We start from the raw sequence: 13,441 nt of genomic DNA on the forward strand, positions 1-13,441 counted from the left end.
AGGATTGTCAAGGATGACAAGACTGGATTTAAATAAAGGGCTGAGAGAGAGGCAAAACATCTCTTAGCTGCTAAATGTCATGCTGATTTCCATGCTGTTGTTTTCTACTATTTTATCCAAGCACCACAGAGGACTACATCAGAACAGAGACCAATCAACATACTTAGACAGAAAGATATCTAGTGGCCTGTTATCCAGGTTGTAGTTCTATTATTTTACCAACATTCACATTTGTACTCTCCTTATATTTTAGATACTGTATATTTACTAGAGTGCATGAACGAATATGTAAATTTCTCCACTGTCTGTTCTGGTTATTATATTTGAGTGCCTGAGGTTATAGATGTTAAAGAAAGGGGGATGTTTTGAACTACAGCAGCAGACAATCCTGAAAGCTGGGATATTCTTTTACGGTTTATGTAGTAAAGAGTGTATGAGGCAAAATAAGGTTGCCCTAGGACACCGTCATGACAAAATAGCATCCATAGAGGGTTGTGAAATGCAGGAGCCTTTGCCTGAATCACTGAGTTCAACCCACTAACTTCCTTTGGTTGGGGCAGCAGTAAACTGCAAGACACTTACACACACCACCACATACAGGGTCAATTTAAAAGAGGTAATTACACTACCATGTATTGTATGCATTGATATTAAGGATATTAAGGTGATGGTACAAAAAAGTATAGATTATTAGGTTATGTATAACAGGAGTAGAGTAGTGCAGAGGAAAGATGCTGAGTATATTGGGAGAAGGATGCTAAGGATAGAGCTGCCAGGGAAAAGGAAAAGAGGAAGGCCTAAGAGAACGTTTATGGATGTGGTGAGAGAGAACATGCAGGTGATGATGGGTGTGACAGAACAAGATGTTGTGGCAACACCTAACAAGAGCAGCCAAAAGAAGAAGAAGAAGAATAGGAGCAGAACTAAATAAGTACACAGAAAATAAACTGTTTTAATTTGCGCTCACACAACGAAAAGCAGGGAAACCAAACGGAGCCATTGTCTACAAGTGGGGGCTTGGCCATATGTCACTGCATATTCTTAATTAAGATGTATATGCTAACAAGTTACTGTATTTGGAAATGTACATAAACTGCTCAAAAAAATTAAAGGAACACTTTTTAATCAAAGTATAGCATCAAGTCAATGAAACTTCTGGGCTATTGATCTGGTCAGTTAAGTAGCAGAGGGGGTTGTTAATCAGTTTCAGCTGCTTTGGTGTTAATGAAATTAATAATAGGTGCACTAGAGGGGCAACAATGAGATGACCCCCAAAACAGGAATGGTTTAACAGGTGGAGGCCACAGACATTTTTCCCTCCACATCTTTTCTGACAGTTTTTTCACTAGTTTTGCATTTGGCTACAGTCAGTGTCACTACTGGTAGCATGAGGCGATACCTGGACCCTACACAGGTGGCACAGGTAGTTCAACTTCTCCAGGATGGCACATCAATGTATGCCATTGCCAAAATGTTTGCTGTGTCTCCCAGCACAGTTTCAAGGGCATGAAGGAGATTCCAGGAGACAGTTGGTTACTCTAGGAGAGCTTGACAGGACCATAGGAGGTCCATAACCCATAAGTAGGACCGGTATATGTTCCTTTGGGCAAGAAGGAACAGGATGAGCACTGCCAGAGCCCTACAAAATGAACTCCAGCAGGCCACTGGTGTGAATGTCTCTGACCAAACAATCAGAAACAGACTTCATGAGGGTGGCCTGATAGCCCAACGTCCTCTAGTGAGTCCTGTGCTCATTGCCTGGCACCGTGGAGATCGATTGGCATTTGCCATAGAATACCAGAATTGGCAGGTCCAGCATTGGCACCCTGTGCTTTTCACAGATGAGAGTAGTTTCACCCTGAGCACATGTGATAGACATGAAAGGGTCTGGAGAAGCCATGGAGAACATTATGCTTCCTGCAACATCGTTCAGCATGACTGGTTTGGTGTTGGGTCAGTGATAGTCTGGGGAGGCATACCCATAGAAGGACGCATAGACCTCTACAGGCTAGAAAACGGCACATTGACTACCATTAGGTATTGGAATGAAATCCTTGGACCCATTGTCAGACCCTATACTGGTGTAGTGGGTCCTGGGTTCCTCCTGGTGCACGACAATGCCCGGCCTCATGTGGCAAGAGTATGCAGGCAGTTCCTGGAGGATGAAGGAATTGACACCATTGACTGGGCCCCATGCTCGTCTGACCTAAATCCAATAAAACACCTCTGGGACATTATGTTTCGGTCTATCCGATGCCGCCAGGTTGCACCTCAGACTGCCCAGGAGCTCAGTGATGCCCTGGTCCAGATCTGGGAGGAGATCCACCAGGACACCATCCGTTGTCTCATTAGGAGCAGCCCTGATGTTGTCAGGCATGCATACAAGCACATACATGGGGGCCATACAAACTACTGAGTACGATTTTGAGTTGCTGCAATGAAATTTTGGCAAAATGGACTAGCCTGCCGCATTATTTTTTCACTTTGATTTTTGAGGTGTGTTTGAATTCAGCCCTCTATAGGTTGATAATTTTTATTTCCATCAAACGATGTGGCATTCTTTCATTCCTAACACATTACCCAGTCCACATCAGTAGAGATAGCCAGCATAATTTTTTTCCCATTGAGATCTGATGTGTTTTCAAAGTGTTCCTTTAATTTTTTTTAACAGCTTATTTGTGATGAGCTTAAAATTTAGGTAAAAAAATAAATGATATTATTTTAATGCACCAAACAGCTGTAAATCAGTAAAAAAAAATCTTCAAGAGGGCAGTAGTTATATAAAGCTTCAGCTCTTTGAAGGAAAAAAATTAAATACCTTTAGGTTATCTGGAAGTTCTGAGCGACCAGCATATCCAGGGTTCATGGTGATGAAAACTGCACAGGTTGGGTCTAGTCGGAGTTCTGTACCTTCGAATACCAAAGTGTCAGAGCCACTAGAAATGCCTGTAAGAAATCAAAGACAATAATCATCAACTCTGTTAGTTATTATTCAGTGCAGAAAAGTGATAAACATATTAGTTGCAGTGTTTCTCCCATGCATTAATTATTTTTAGTTAATGTGTGGTTTTCATCCTTACAAATTAAAAGAGCCACCTAACCATTCAGCAATTATACTGTAAACGTGAGACAATTAGACAGAATTCAGATTAGAATTTTTCCATGAAACCTACACAACTGAAGGAGTACTGTTTTTTTTTTTTTTTGAGTAAAAAAGAAAAAGTTGAAATAGTAAAAATCAACAGTTTTATTATATTTATTGTCTTTTAAGACATTGTTTTAAGTCAATTAATTGGGTTACTGCTATTCTGCCAAGAAAAAATAACAGCAGACCATGGAATAAAATGTGAAAATAGGTCAGAAGATGAATCATAAGTAAGCAAACAAGCATTGCAAAAACAGGAAAGAAAGCCTAATTAACATTTAAACCTAAAACATGAACTGAAATCAAAATCAAGAAACAGTTGTAATCCTGGAATATTTTAAAGGATAAGTCTGATATTTTTCAAGTCAACATTATTTCTTGACTAACAACATGGTAAATGTGCATTTGTCATGCGAAATTGTGTTCTAAATGTGTTGTATAAATTAAAAAGAAATTTTAATAATTAAAAAAAATCTTGCCCACCCTGATGCGTTACATTGCAGACTGTGGGGCATTGAGGGAATGCTCAAAAATGTACCAAATACATCAATTTTTCAAGCCAAGATTGCTGTTGAGTACATACTACACACATATTGTAAAATAGTTTATACATGTAATATTTAAAAAAAGAAAAAACACCAATATTACGGGATTCAGATATTTTAAATGAAAATCAGTCATGCGTGACAGCTTAGTACTTAGTCTTAATGTGCAACAGCCTGTCACTACCCTGGGGAGTGGATTGTTCCCGATGGACCAAACCAGAGTAAACTTTTCATGCCACATGGTTTGCTTTGCTTTGATTTACTTCAATATTTACGTGAGAATTTGCACAAGCGAATAAAAAATGTATCTTTACCACAAGAAAAATAGTAACAGGAGTAAGCAATAAATTTTCCAGACTCCTTTTGTTCTCACAAACATGCATCAGAAACACAGAAGGCACAGATCAATACGGTACTCCGCTGTCTTGGATTGAAAAATGGAGGTGTTTGGTAAGTTATTAAGATTTTTCTCCATGTCCTCTATCCCCCATTGTAAAGTGGCAGAGCGGGCAAAATATTTTTTTTAAATTAACAGAAAGCACTTAACTTTTGAACGCAATTTCATGTGGCACATGAATATATAGTGTATCATGTTTGTGAAGAAATAGCTTTGACTTGAAAAATGCTAAACTTATCTTTTGCATAGCAGAAGTAGTCAAACTCAGACAGTGAAAAGACTGTGGAGCCAACTTATTGCAATAATATTACTCAACACGATTCCTGTTACTTAATAACCTTGAATTGCATACTTGCAAAAATAGTGATGTTCATAACAAAACCAAGATGGTGCTATAGAAAAGCAAAAATCAATGCTAATTAACTTATACCATGCCAAAATATAGATACAAAAAAATAAAAAATAAAATATTCAGAAATATGAAAAAAGGTAAAAGAATCATATGAGAAAAATTTACTGATGGAAGGAAAATTATATGCAAGCACAAATTCATAGCAGCTGCACACTGGCACAGTGGTTAGCACTGCTGCCTCATGGCTCCAGCATCTCAATTGGATTCCCCAGTATGTGCGTTGTTGGTTTTGTCTTAATAGTCCAGTTTTCTCCCCCATTCTAAAGATATGTATATGAGGTAGATTGACAACTCTAAATTGTAACATGTTTCATGTTGATTAACACATACAAGTAAGTGATGATACCCACCTTAATAAAAGGACATCTGTCTGTGTGTGTGTGTCTGTGTATCTATGTGTACGTTAGATTACTAGGGTTAGGAAGAAAAACGTAAAAATCAAAAATGATAATAAAAACACCAAATAAAGGTCTAAAAATAAGAACACTGGTCTTATCAGCCTTTTCTTCTGCCTGGCATTATCCGCCATTAACACTAGTATAGCTCTGAATTTTTTGTACCCACTCGGGTCACGTGAATGAGGTTTATAGATATAATGCTAATGACTCACAACTTCACACAGGAGGCAATAGATGAATGAAAATTATGATAAACTGATGTGCCCTAAAAAAACTAGGCTAAAGTCACTAAACAAGGACAATGTGGCAGTGACCACCGCCACATTTTCCAAGCAAAATACTTCGACTCTAAGAGTGGATACGTTGGTGAGTGACAGCGAGAAGAATCTGCAAAAAGGGATGGCTATAAAAGCTGCCAAGAGGAAAAGAAATCAGGTACGTATTATCATACAAGACTAAATGAAAACCCATGTATCAAATGAAAAATATGAGGTATACTCTGAGTAGTTAGATTTCAACCAGTGATAGATGGGCAGCCCAGCTATGACCCTATAAACACATAAGTTAGATTGGGGTGTGTGTCCTGTGATGAACGGATATCACATTCAGGACAGATTTCTTTGAACACAATGTTGCTAGTACTGTTCTTGGCTCACCATGACAGAAAAATTTCACTGACAAAATTGATGACTGGATGGATTACAATTTTATTATAAAGTCATTACAAAGCGTAACTCATTACCTCTCTGTATAGTCAGAATTTGCTGTGCAACAACAGAAAGTACTTCCAAGTCAATTCGATTAAATTCATCAAAGCAAGCCCAGGCACCACAGGACAGCAAGCCCTAAAACATGAAAATGCAAAAGAAACAGGAAAATAATTAAAATATTTACGTAAATACAACATGAAATTATTCATATTAAAAATGTAATGTCAAGCAATTATTAATTTTCATATATAACAACTTATATATTAAACCCCATTCAAAAGTAGTTAACATGTAAAACAAGTTCTCAGTATACTAAAAAATATAAGATGAAAAGACAAGAAGAAGTGATATTAGTCATCAAAATAAATGCCTCATTAAAAAAAACAGAAAGTTGCAAGTAAGTTTAAAAAAAACCATTGACATAATATTTTATGATAAAAATGGTTTTACAAATTAAGGGACATGGTAAAGTGGAGAGTAAGACACACCAGAAAAACCAGTTGTCAATAACAGTTTCCTCAGAGAGTAAATATCCTGGTACTACCAGGGTAGCTGAATGATGCAATACCCACTATGTCTCAGTGTTCATTCTGATTCTCCTCCAACTAGATTCATCGGTGCAGAGGGTGCCCATCACTACCAGTCCAAACTACTTTAGAAGGCTCTTCTTGACCCAGAGGAGCAAAAGCTCAAACTGCAATAAACTCCCTATCAATGATGAGTGAGTCCCACAACCATGTGGAGCAGCTTCATTTCAGTCTTTTGTATTTACTATCTCATTCTTTGGATGATTAATCACAGCTATTGGTCATAGATTCATTAACATCAACCAGTAAATATAGTGCTCCATTAAAAGATTAGCTCCTGCATCAACCCCATCCTAAGGAATATGCATTTAATACTGCCAGCTATATGCAAATCCTTTGGTCGATCTTATAATCCTCTCCATCTTAATTTAATGAATAAGATATTAAGACACTGAGTTTCAGCTGCTGTCTTTCGTCTCTACCACGTCATACTTGACTGTAAACCTCTGCAGTATACACAAGACATGACTTTCAGGTTATAAAAACTATGCAGAGTTCAATCCCCTAACAGCTATTATGGAAAATGCCAAGATGAAATATGCTTAATGATCACACTGCCATAATAAACTTCATAACGTTACTAGCATACTGCCTCTTTCTGCATGACTTTTGAAGTCCTGTTCTGCCAACCATAATGCAATGGAAATATGTCCTGTATTACTGAAAATGATGAAAATTTTAATTTACTCTATGAGGAACATTTCAAAAACCTTTCAATGTTTGTCAGCCCTTCATCAATGCCATTCTCAGTTAACCCTTTCCTTAAATAAACCAATACAGTTTTTCATCCAAGTATGTTTATTGAATAATATGCTCAATATTGCAGATTATTACCTAATATCTTTGTATTATATTATTATGTTGTGTTATATTGATTCATTAATATCAATAAAATGAATATAGAAAACAGTTTATAGATACAGTATATGAAGATACACATTGTTTCATTTTAGATATGCATTTTGAGGTTAAAGAAACTGTAGATACAGGCCAAATTGGACACAGCAGGCCAATCTGTTTTCCGTAACTTTTCCACTTCCATGTTAAAGATAAAGTATTATTCCTCCAGTGTGTCCTGGGTCTGTCCCTGCCTCTTCCAACAGTGAGCCAAGTCAGCTATAACATCTTACCTATACTACATCGCCAAACAACGTCAATTAGCTCTTCTTGAAAGGCAGCTGAAATATTCCAAAGTCGTTAAATATTTCCAAACTCCTCTGCTTTATCATTGAGATTCTTTTCATTCAGTAACCACAGGTGAATATATATATATTATATATTGTTGCAGGTGGCTGGGGAGGGGGCGACCTGGCCGGGACACCCTGGAAGACCGTAAGAGGGCTTACGCCTGCCCCAGACCACATGGAGGCGACCGCCCTGGCGGCTAGGGGGCGCCAGGGGGCACCCAGATGCCTTGGGAGCCTTGGACCTTAGCATTTCCGCCACATCCGGAAGTGCTGGGGGAAAGAGAAGCAGGGACACCTGGAGTGCTTCTGGGTATGCAGCTGGCACTTCCACCACACTGGGGAGTGCCAGTAGAAAATTGCTGGAGCACATCCGGGTGCTCATAAAAGGGGAAGCGTCCCTTCATATTGGGGACTGGAGTCTGGAGAGAGAAGGACGGGGTCTGGGAGGAGGCAAAGAGGTGGCCTGAAGAAGAGAAGGCATTGTGTGGTGTTGGCCAGGACTTTAAGGACTTGGGGTTTGTGAGCACTTTATTAACTGTAAATAGAACGTATAATAAATGTGTGTGGGTTGATTACAACATGTCTGCCTGTCAGTGTCCGGGTCAAGTTCCACAATATATATATAAAAAACTTTAGCAAGGTGTCAACAACAGAGTAAAGTTAGTTGCCTTGTGTCTGGACTTGTTCAAAATCCATGTTCAAAACAAACAGGATTTTCTTCTTATGCATGAAAAATGTACTGTCTTTATTTAACAAAGAAATAATTTTAAATTATTTAATAGCATAATAGCAAATCCAAAAACTGACTGGCATTAGAGATTCTCAGTAGAGCTTTTAATTGTGCTAGCATTAAATTTAAATTCAAGAAGAAGACATGATGTGTAAAAAGTACTGGAAATTCAGCACTGGCACAAGAAAATACACCAGAGTCAGATTTCAGAATTAAATGTAGTAAAAGCACTTGCATAACTTAATAAAGAAAAGAAAATCATGCAGCTTTTATGTCAACATTATTGCTGAGGAAACCTCAGAGAAAAAAGTTGGAAGAAAGTGACACAGAACAGAAGCATGGTGGGAATTTGGGATAACAAAAAGAACAACATCAAGAGATCTCAGTTATCTTACAGTCCCATATGTAGTACGTAGAGGAGACACTTATTGGAAAGCTGGAGTTTTCACCTTTGTATTACAAGTTACAGCAATAACCTTTAGTTAGTTAGATAGATAGATAGATAGATAGATAGATAGATAGATAGATAGATAGATAGATAGATAGATAGATAGATAGATAGATAGATAGATAGATAGATAGATAGATAGATAGATAGATAGATAGCAAACTAAACACTATTCAGTTGAAACAAGTTTAAGGAAATAACTTCCTTTCCCAATGAACTGATGTGAATCTCATTGTAGGTCATGATAATCTTCAAAAGCAGATTTCTTTTGGCTCAGCTGTGAAATCAATGCTCACAGGCAAAGCCTATTTTCACTTACTTTTACTGAGGTTAGAAAATAAAGACCCCAGTCATGCTTTTTGAATGGCAAGCCCCATGATCAACTTGCTAACAAAAAAAAAAAGCTGTCTAAGCTAGTGGGATTGACTGAATTTTCTTCCTTCAGTATATGTGAGCATTATCCTCATATTTGACCCACAGTTTTCCCAACCAAAAGGTCACAGAACTATGCAGTTTAAAATGGTTACCAAGAGATTCACGATAATGTAAGTACCGCAGTAGAAAGTGTTGTCATTCAGGGCATCATTATGAGTTAATTTCTGACATCAGACATGTTTAGTGTGTGCCTGCTCTTGATGCAAACTTAATTCAACTGACATTCAAGCAGCATTATTTGTCTCATTAGGTATGCTGGCCCCCTCCTGATAAATGGCATCCTTGAGGCAACAAACAAAGACCACCCTCTCAGGCTCCCACTGGCACGGCATGATCTGTCTCTCTCTAGTTCACTTATCCATATGTGCTCTCATGCATACCAACCATGCTGGTACCCGCTAATGACAATGAAAACGAGCTGAGCCATTTGCATACTCATTGTCTCTCTTTCCTCCCTCCTTCACAATTCTGCTAGATATTTTTTTGCTGTTAACTTAAGAAGTTAAGAGTTTCAGGAAAATGGTTACTGGTTTCCAAGTAAGGCCATATTTTGTGCAGCATGAAAAGGCTGCACTTGATTTTTCCTATGAGCCCAGTAACTGTGTATAGGCATTTTATGTGCCAATCTTAGTGCATTATCAAAATTGTCATGTAAATCGTTTCACAACAATAATTTCTGTAGGCATGTAGAGATAGATAGATAGATAGATAGATAGATAGATAGATAGATAGATAGATAGATAGATAGATAGATAGATAGATAGATAGATACTGTGTGTACAGTAAATGAAATGCACACTTGGCTTCCAGAACCTTGCTTCATAGATTATGTCAAATATAACATTACAATAGAAGATGCCAACCAAAACCGCAGAGTTTCCTTTTGAAAACATTACATTTCAAGTATGAGTTTTGTAATAGTAAAACTTACTAAAAACAGGTATTTGGGTTTGGGAGTTTTTTTGGTTTTAGAATGAAAGAAAAGAAGATTGCTCCTTAAGGGTTTGGTAACACTGCATACACTGGTTTTGGTAACACATTTCTCATAAAGTGGTCCAGATTAAAATAAGTAGGGAAAAAGTGTCTTCTCTAAATGCAACATGTGCAAACATAATCCAAGATTAGACAAGGGGATGGACTCTAAGATGCTGTTATCCAGCTATACATAGGAATTGTTACCCTAAAGTGACAGAAAAAAATGCAGCAGTTTCTACTGTGATGGGCGGCCAAGGCTGTTATCTGGCCAGGACAGCAATGGAATGGAAGAACCGGGGGAGAAAGCATCGGTGAGGATTCCAGCAGGGCACGCTGGGAGCTGGAGTGTGGTGCAGCCCTGTTGGGCTCCGTGGGGACCACCAGGGAGAGCTGCAAAGCCCTATAGAGGACTTCCACCACACCTGGGAGTGATTCCAGGTAATACTGATGAGTCACCTGTTACACTTCCAAGACCAGAATAGAAGGTTCCACCTTACTTCATTTGGGAATCCAGAGTTGGAAGGAGGTGGACAAAGCCTGCCTGAGAGAAGGGGGGCCGAAGGACGGACCGAGAGAATGAGAGAAGGAAGAGTCTAAAGGACTGTGTGTTATTGTGTTGCATTTTGGGACTGTGCAGTGGGGAGAAAGAATGGCTGCACGATTGTAAATAAATTGTGTGTTTTGTGACAAACTTGTGTCTGCGTGTCTGTGTCGGGTTAGGGTGGTTGTACATGTCCCAGTGGTCCACACTATGATGACATGCCTCGTTTATTAACGCTCATATTTATACTTTGTGAGCCATTTCTCACAAGGTTGCAAATAAGGAGGGTGAGGGAATATATGTTAAATTCCTTCTTTTACTAGATCAGTTGCGAAAAACAGACTATGCGCACAGCCACAGCACCTTTCAATTGCATAAAGCACGCTTGCTAGATATGTCTTTTTTTTGAGCTTCACTGAACTTTCCTCCTATCTCTGTGCTTCTGCAGATGGCCTTCATTTGCACAAAGCAGTAATCCCCATTTCTTTGTGCAATCGTTTTCAGCACTGTGGGGACACGGTGTATTAGAATGTTCCACTTGCTAGAGCATTGTTAATCACAAATATAAAAAAATGTTTTTTTTTCCTATGACGTCACCCCATTTCTGTTAATTATGTTAAGGCATTTTTGAGTTTTTATAGTATTTGGTTATTATATTATGGGGTTTTTATACCCCCAAAATACTGAAATATCAAAATGCCCTTTCTTAGTGGATACCTACTGCCCTAGATGTATCATCCTACCAAATGCTAGTGTTTTACTTAAATAGTGAGTGAGTGGGGGATTTTGTATTATGTATATGTAAATAAATGACATTTCTCTTTAGTAAAGTGCTTACATTATTTATATTTACTTTGAAAGAGTAAAATTAACCATTTCCTTCTTGAATTTTACTAGAGAAATGCAGTAAATAGATTGATGGATGGATAACTGAATTATTTTTTTTAATTGGCTTCTCTGATAATAGTTAAAATTTCCCAGGTGTCTTGCAATCTAAAAATTATTTTTAATAAGTCAACTGTTGAAGTGTAAAGCCCCTGACATTTGACCATTACCTTAGGATAAAATTCTAATAAGGCAACAAAATTATAGAACAATGCAGCATTAACGTCAGCACCTTAGAAATCAAGGCCTCAGAATTGCATCAGTGCTCAGGTTTTGTATGCAGATTTCTGAACTCTTAATGATGAGTAAACAGCTTTCTCTATGTCCCTCTGCAACATGTTTTACAAAACAGCAAAAACAAGCAAGCAAAGGTATCCAGTACAGACCTTCTGCTTTGTATGCATATCAAAGTATTGGCTTTAAAGGACTAAAATGTTTGCCTGTGATAGCATTCTGATGTGACAAAAGTGCACAGGGTATAACATTTCCTCCAGCTCTTTGATGTTATAACTAAATGGTTGAGATCTTAATTTTGCAATGCTAGGCCTGTCAAAGTCATAAACAGTTCTAGTGCCCAAAGTCCCTTGATATTGTACTTTGAAGGTATTTTAAGATGCATATAAGAGCTGACAAAGACATTTCAAAGTCCTTGTTCCTGAAACCTACTATTGCACTTCAGCTGTTATACAGTAAATAATTGTCATAAGCTAAACACTTTTATTTGTTTTTATATTTACCACACTTGTCACAGCAAGCAGCATCTGAGATGCAGCTGATTTCCAAGTGGATACAACTGAAGTTGATTTCTTTACATAATGTATTGAGAAAGCTCCTTTAATGAATAACAGCTATTCTTTTCTATCATTTTTTTCTGCAGTTCCACACAGATTCAGAGAACCTCTGTAAAGTCAGTCTTTGATGACTCGTTTTATAATGATTGAAATGTTTACAGTAATCCTTCGCTATATCGCGCTTTGACTTTCGCGGTTTCACTCTATCGCGGATTTTAAATGTAAGCACATCTAAATATATATCACAGATTTTTCGCTGGTTCGCGGATTTCTGCAGACAGTGGGTCTTTTAATTTATGCTACACGCTTCCTCAGTTTGTTTGCCCTGTTGATTTCATACAAGGGACGCTATTGGCGGATGGCTTAGAAGCTACCCAATCAGAGCATGTATTACATATTAACTAAAACTCCTCAATGCTATAAGATATGCATCCCGCGCGGAGCTTGTTTGCTTGTCTCTGCCTCTATCTCACCCTCTCTGACGTTCTCTGCGCCTGACGGAGGGGCTGTGAGCAGAGGTGCTGTTTGCTTAAAAGATACTGACGCTCCTCTAAAAAAATGCTGCTTTATTGTGGTGCTCGGCATATTTAAAAGCACAAAAGCACATGTATTGATTTTTTGATTGTTGCTTTAATCTCGCTCTCTCTCTCTGACGTTCTCTGCGCATGATGAAGATGTGAGCAGAGGGGCTGTTTGCACAGAGGCTGTTTGCTTAGAAGATACTAACGCTCCTATAAAAATGCCGCGGCAAACTTAAAAGCACAAGTATTGATTTTTTGATTGTTTGCTTTTCTTTGCGAGCTCTCTCTCTCCCTCTGAAATTCTCTGCTCCTGAAGAGAAGATCTATTTTCATTCTTTTAATTGTGAGAAAGAACTGTCATCTCTGTCTTGTCATGGAGGACAGTTTAAACTTTTGACTAAAGGGTGTTGTTTCATGTCTAGAGGGCTCTAATAATGTTAACAGTGTGGGAGAGTTTATAAGGGCTTAAAATATATAAAAATAACTACACAAACATATGGTTTCTACTTTGCGGATTTTCGTCTATCGCGGGGGGTTCTAGAACGCAGCCGCCGCGATCGAGGAGGGATTAATGTAAATGCAAAGACAGGCAACAGACAGATAGGATCTTTGGTGACTTTTGCCGAGGAAATGCTGACCATGGGAACAATTGTGGCTGTGTCAGAACCACTGAGAACAGCAGTGTCTGTTTAATGTGGTAGGGTGTTGTTTTGTATGTTAGACTCCTAGGATGA

At 38.2% G+C, this 13,441-nt stretch overlaps 1 protein-coding gene across 1 annotated transcript in view; it reads right to left on the reverse strand.

Annotated features, from left to right (window-relative positions):
- The window catches only part of dnah7 (dynein, axonemal, heavy chain 7), a 422,487-nt gene that overhangs the window by 286,431 nt on the left and 122,615 nt on the right, over nt 1-13,441 (reverse strand). The window contains exons 22-23 of the mRNA XM_039755900.1: nt 5,640-5,742; nt 2,819-2,946 (exon numbers count right to left, since the gene is read on the reverse strand). Of these exons, the coding sequence (XP_039611834.1) occupies nt 2,819-2,946; nt 5,640-5,742 (231 nt within the window). The remainder of the gene's footprint in view (nt 1-2,818; nt 2,947-5,639; nt 5,743-13,441) is intronic.

This window comes from Polypterus senegalus, chromosome 6 (assembly GCF_016835505.1).
Source record: "Polypterus senegalus isolate Bchr_013 chromosome 6, ASM1683550v1, whole genome shotgun sequence".
Lineage (NCBI taxonomy): Eukaryota > Metazoa > Chordata > Cladistia > Polypteriformes > Polypteridae > Polypterus > Polypterus senegalus.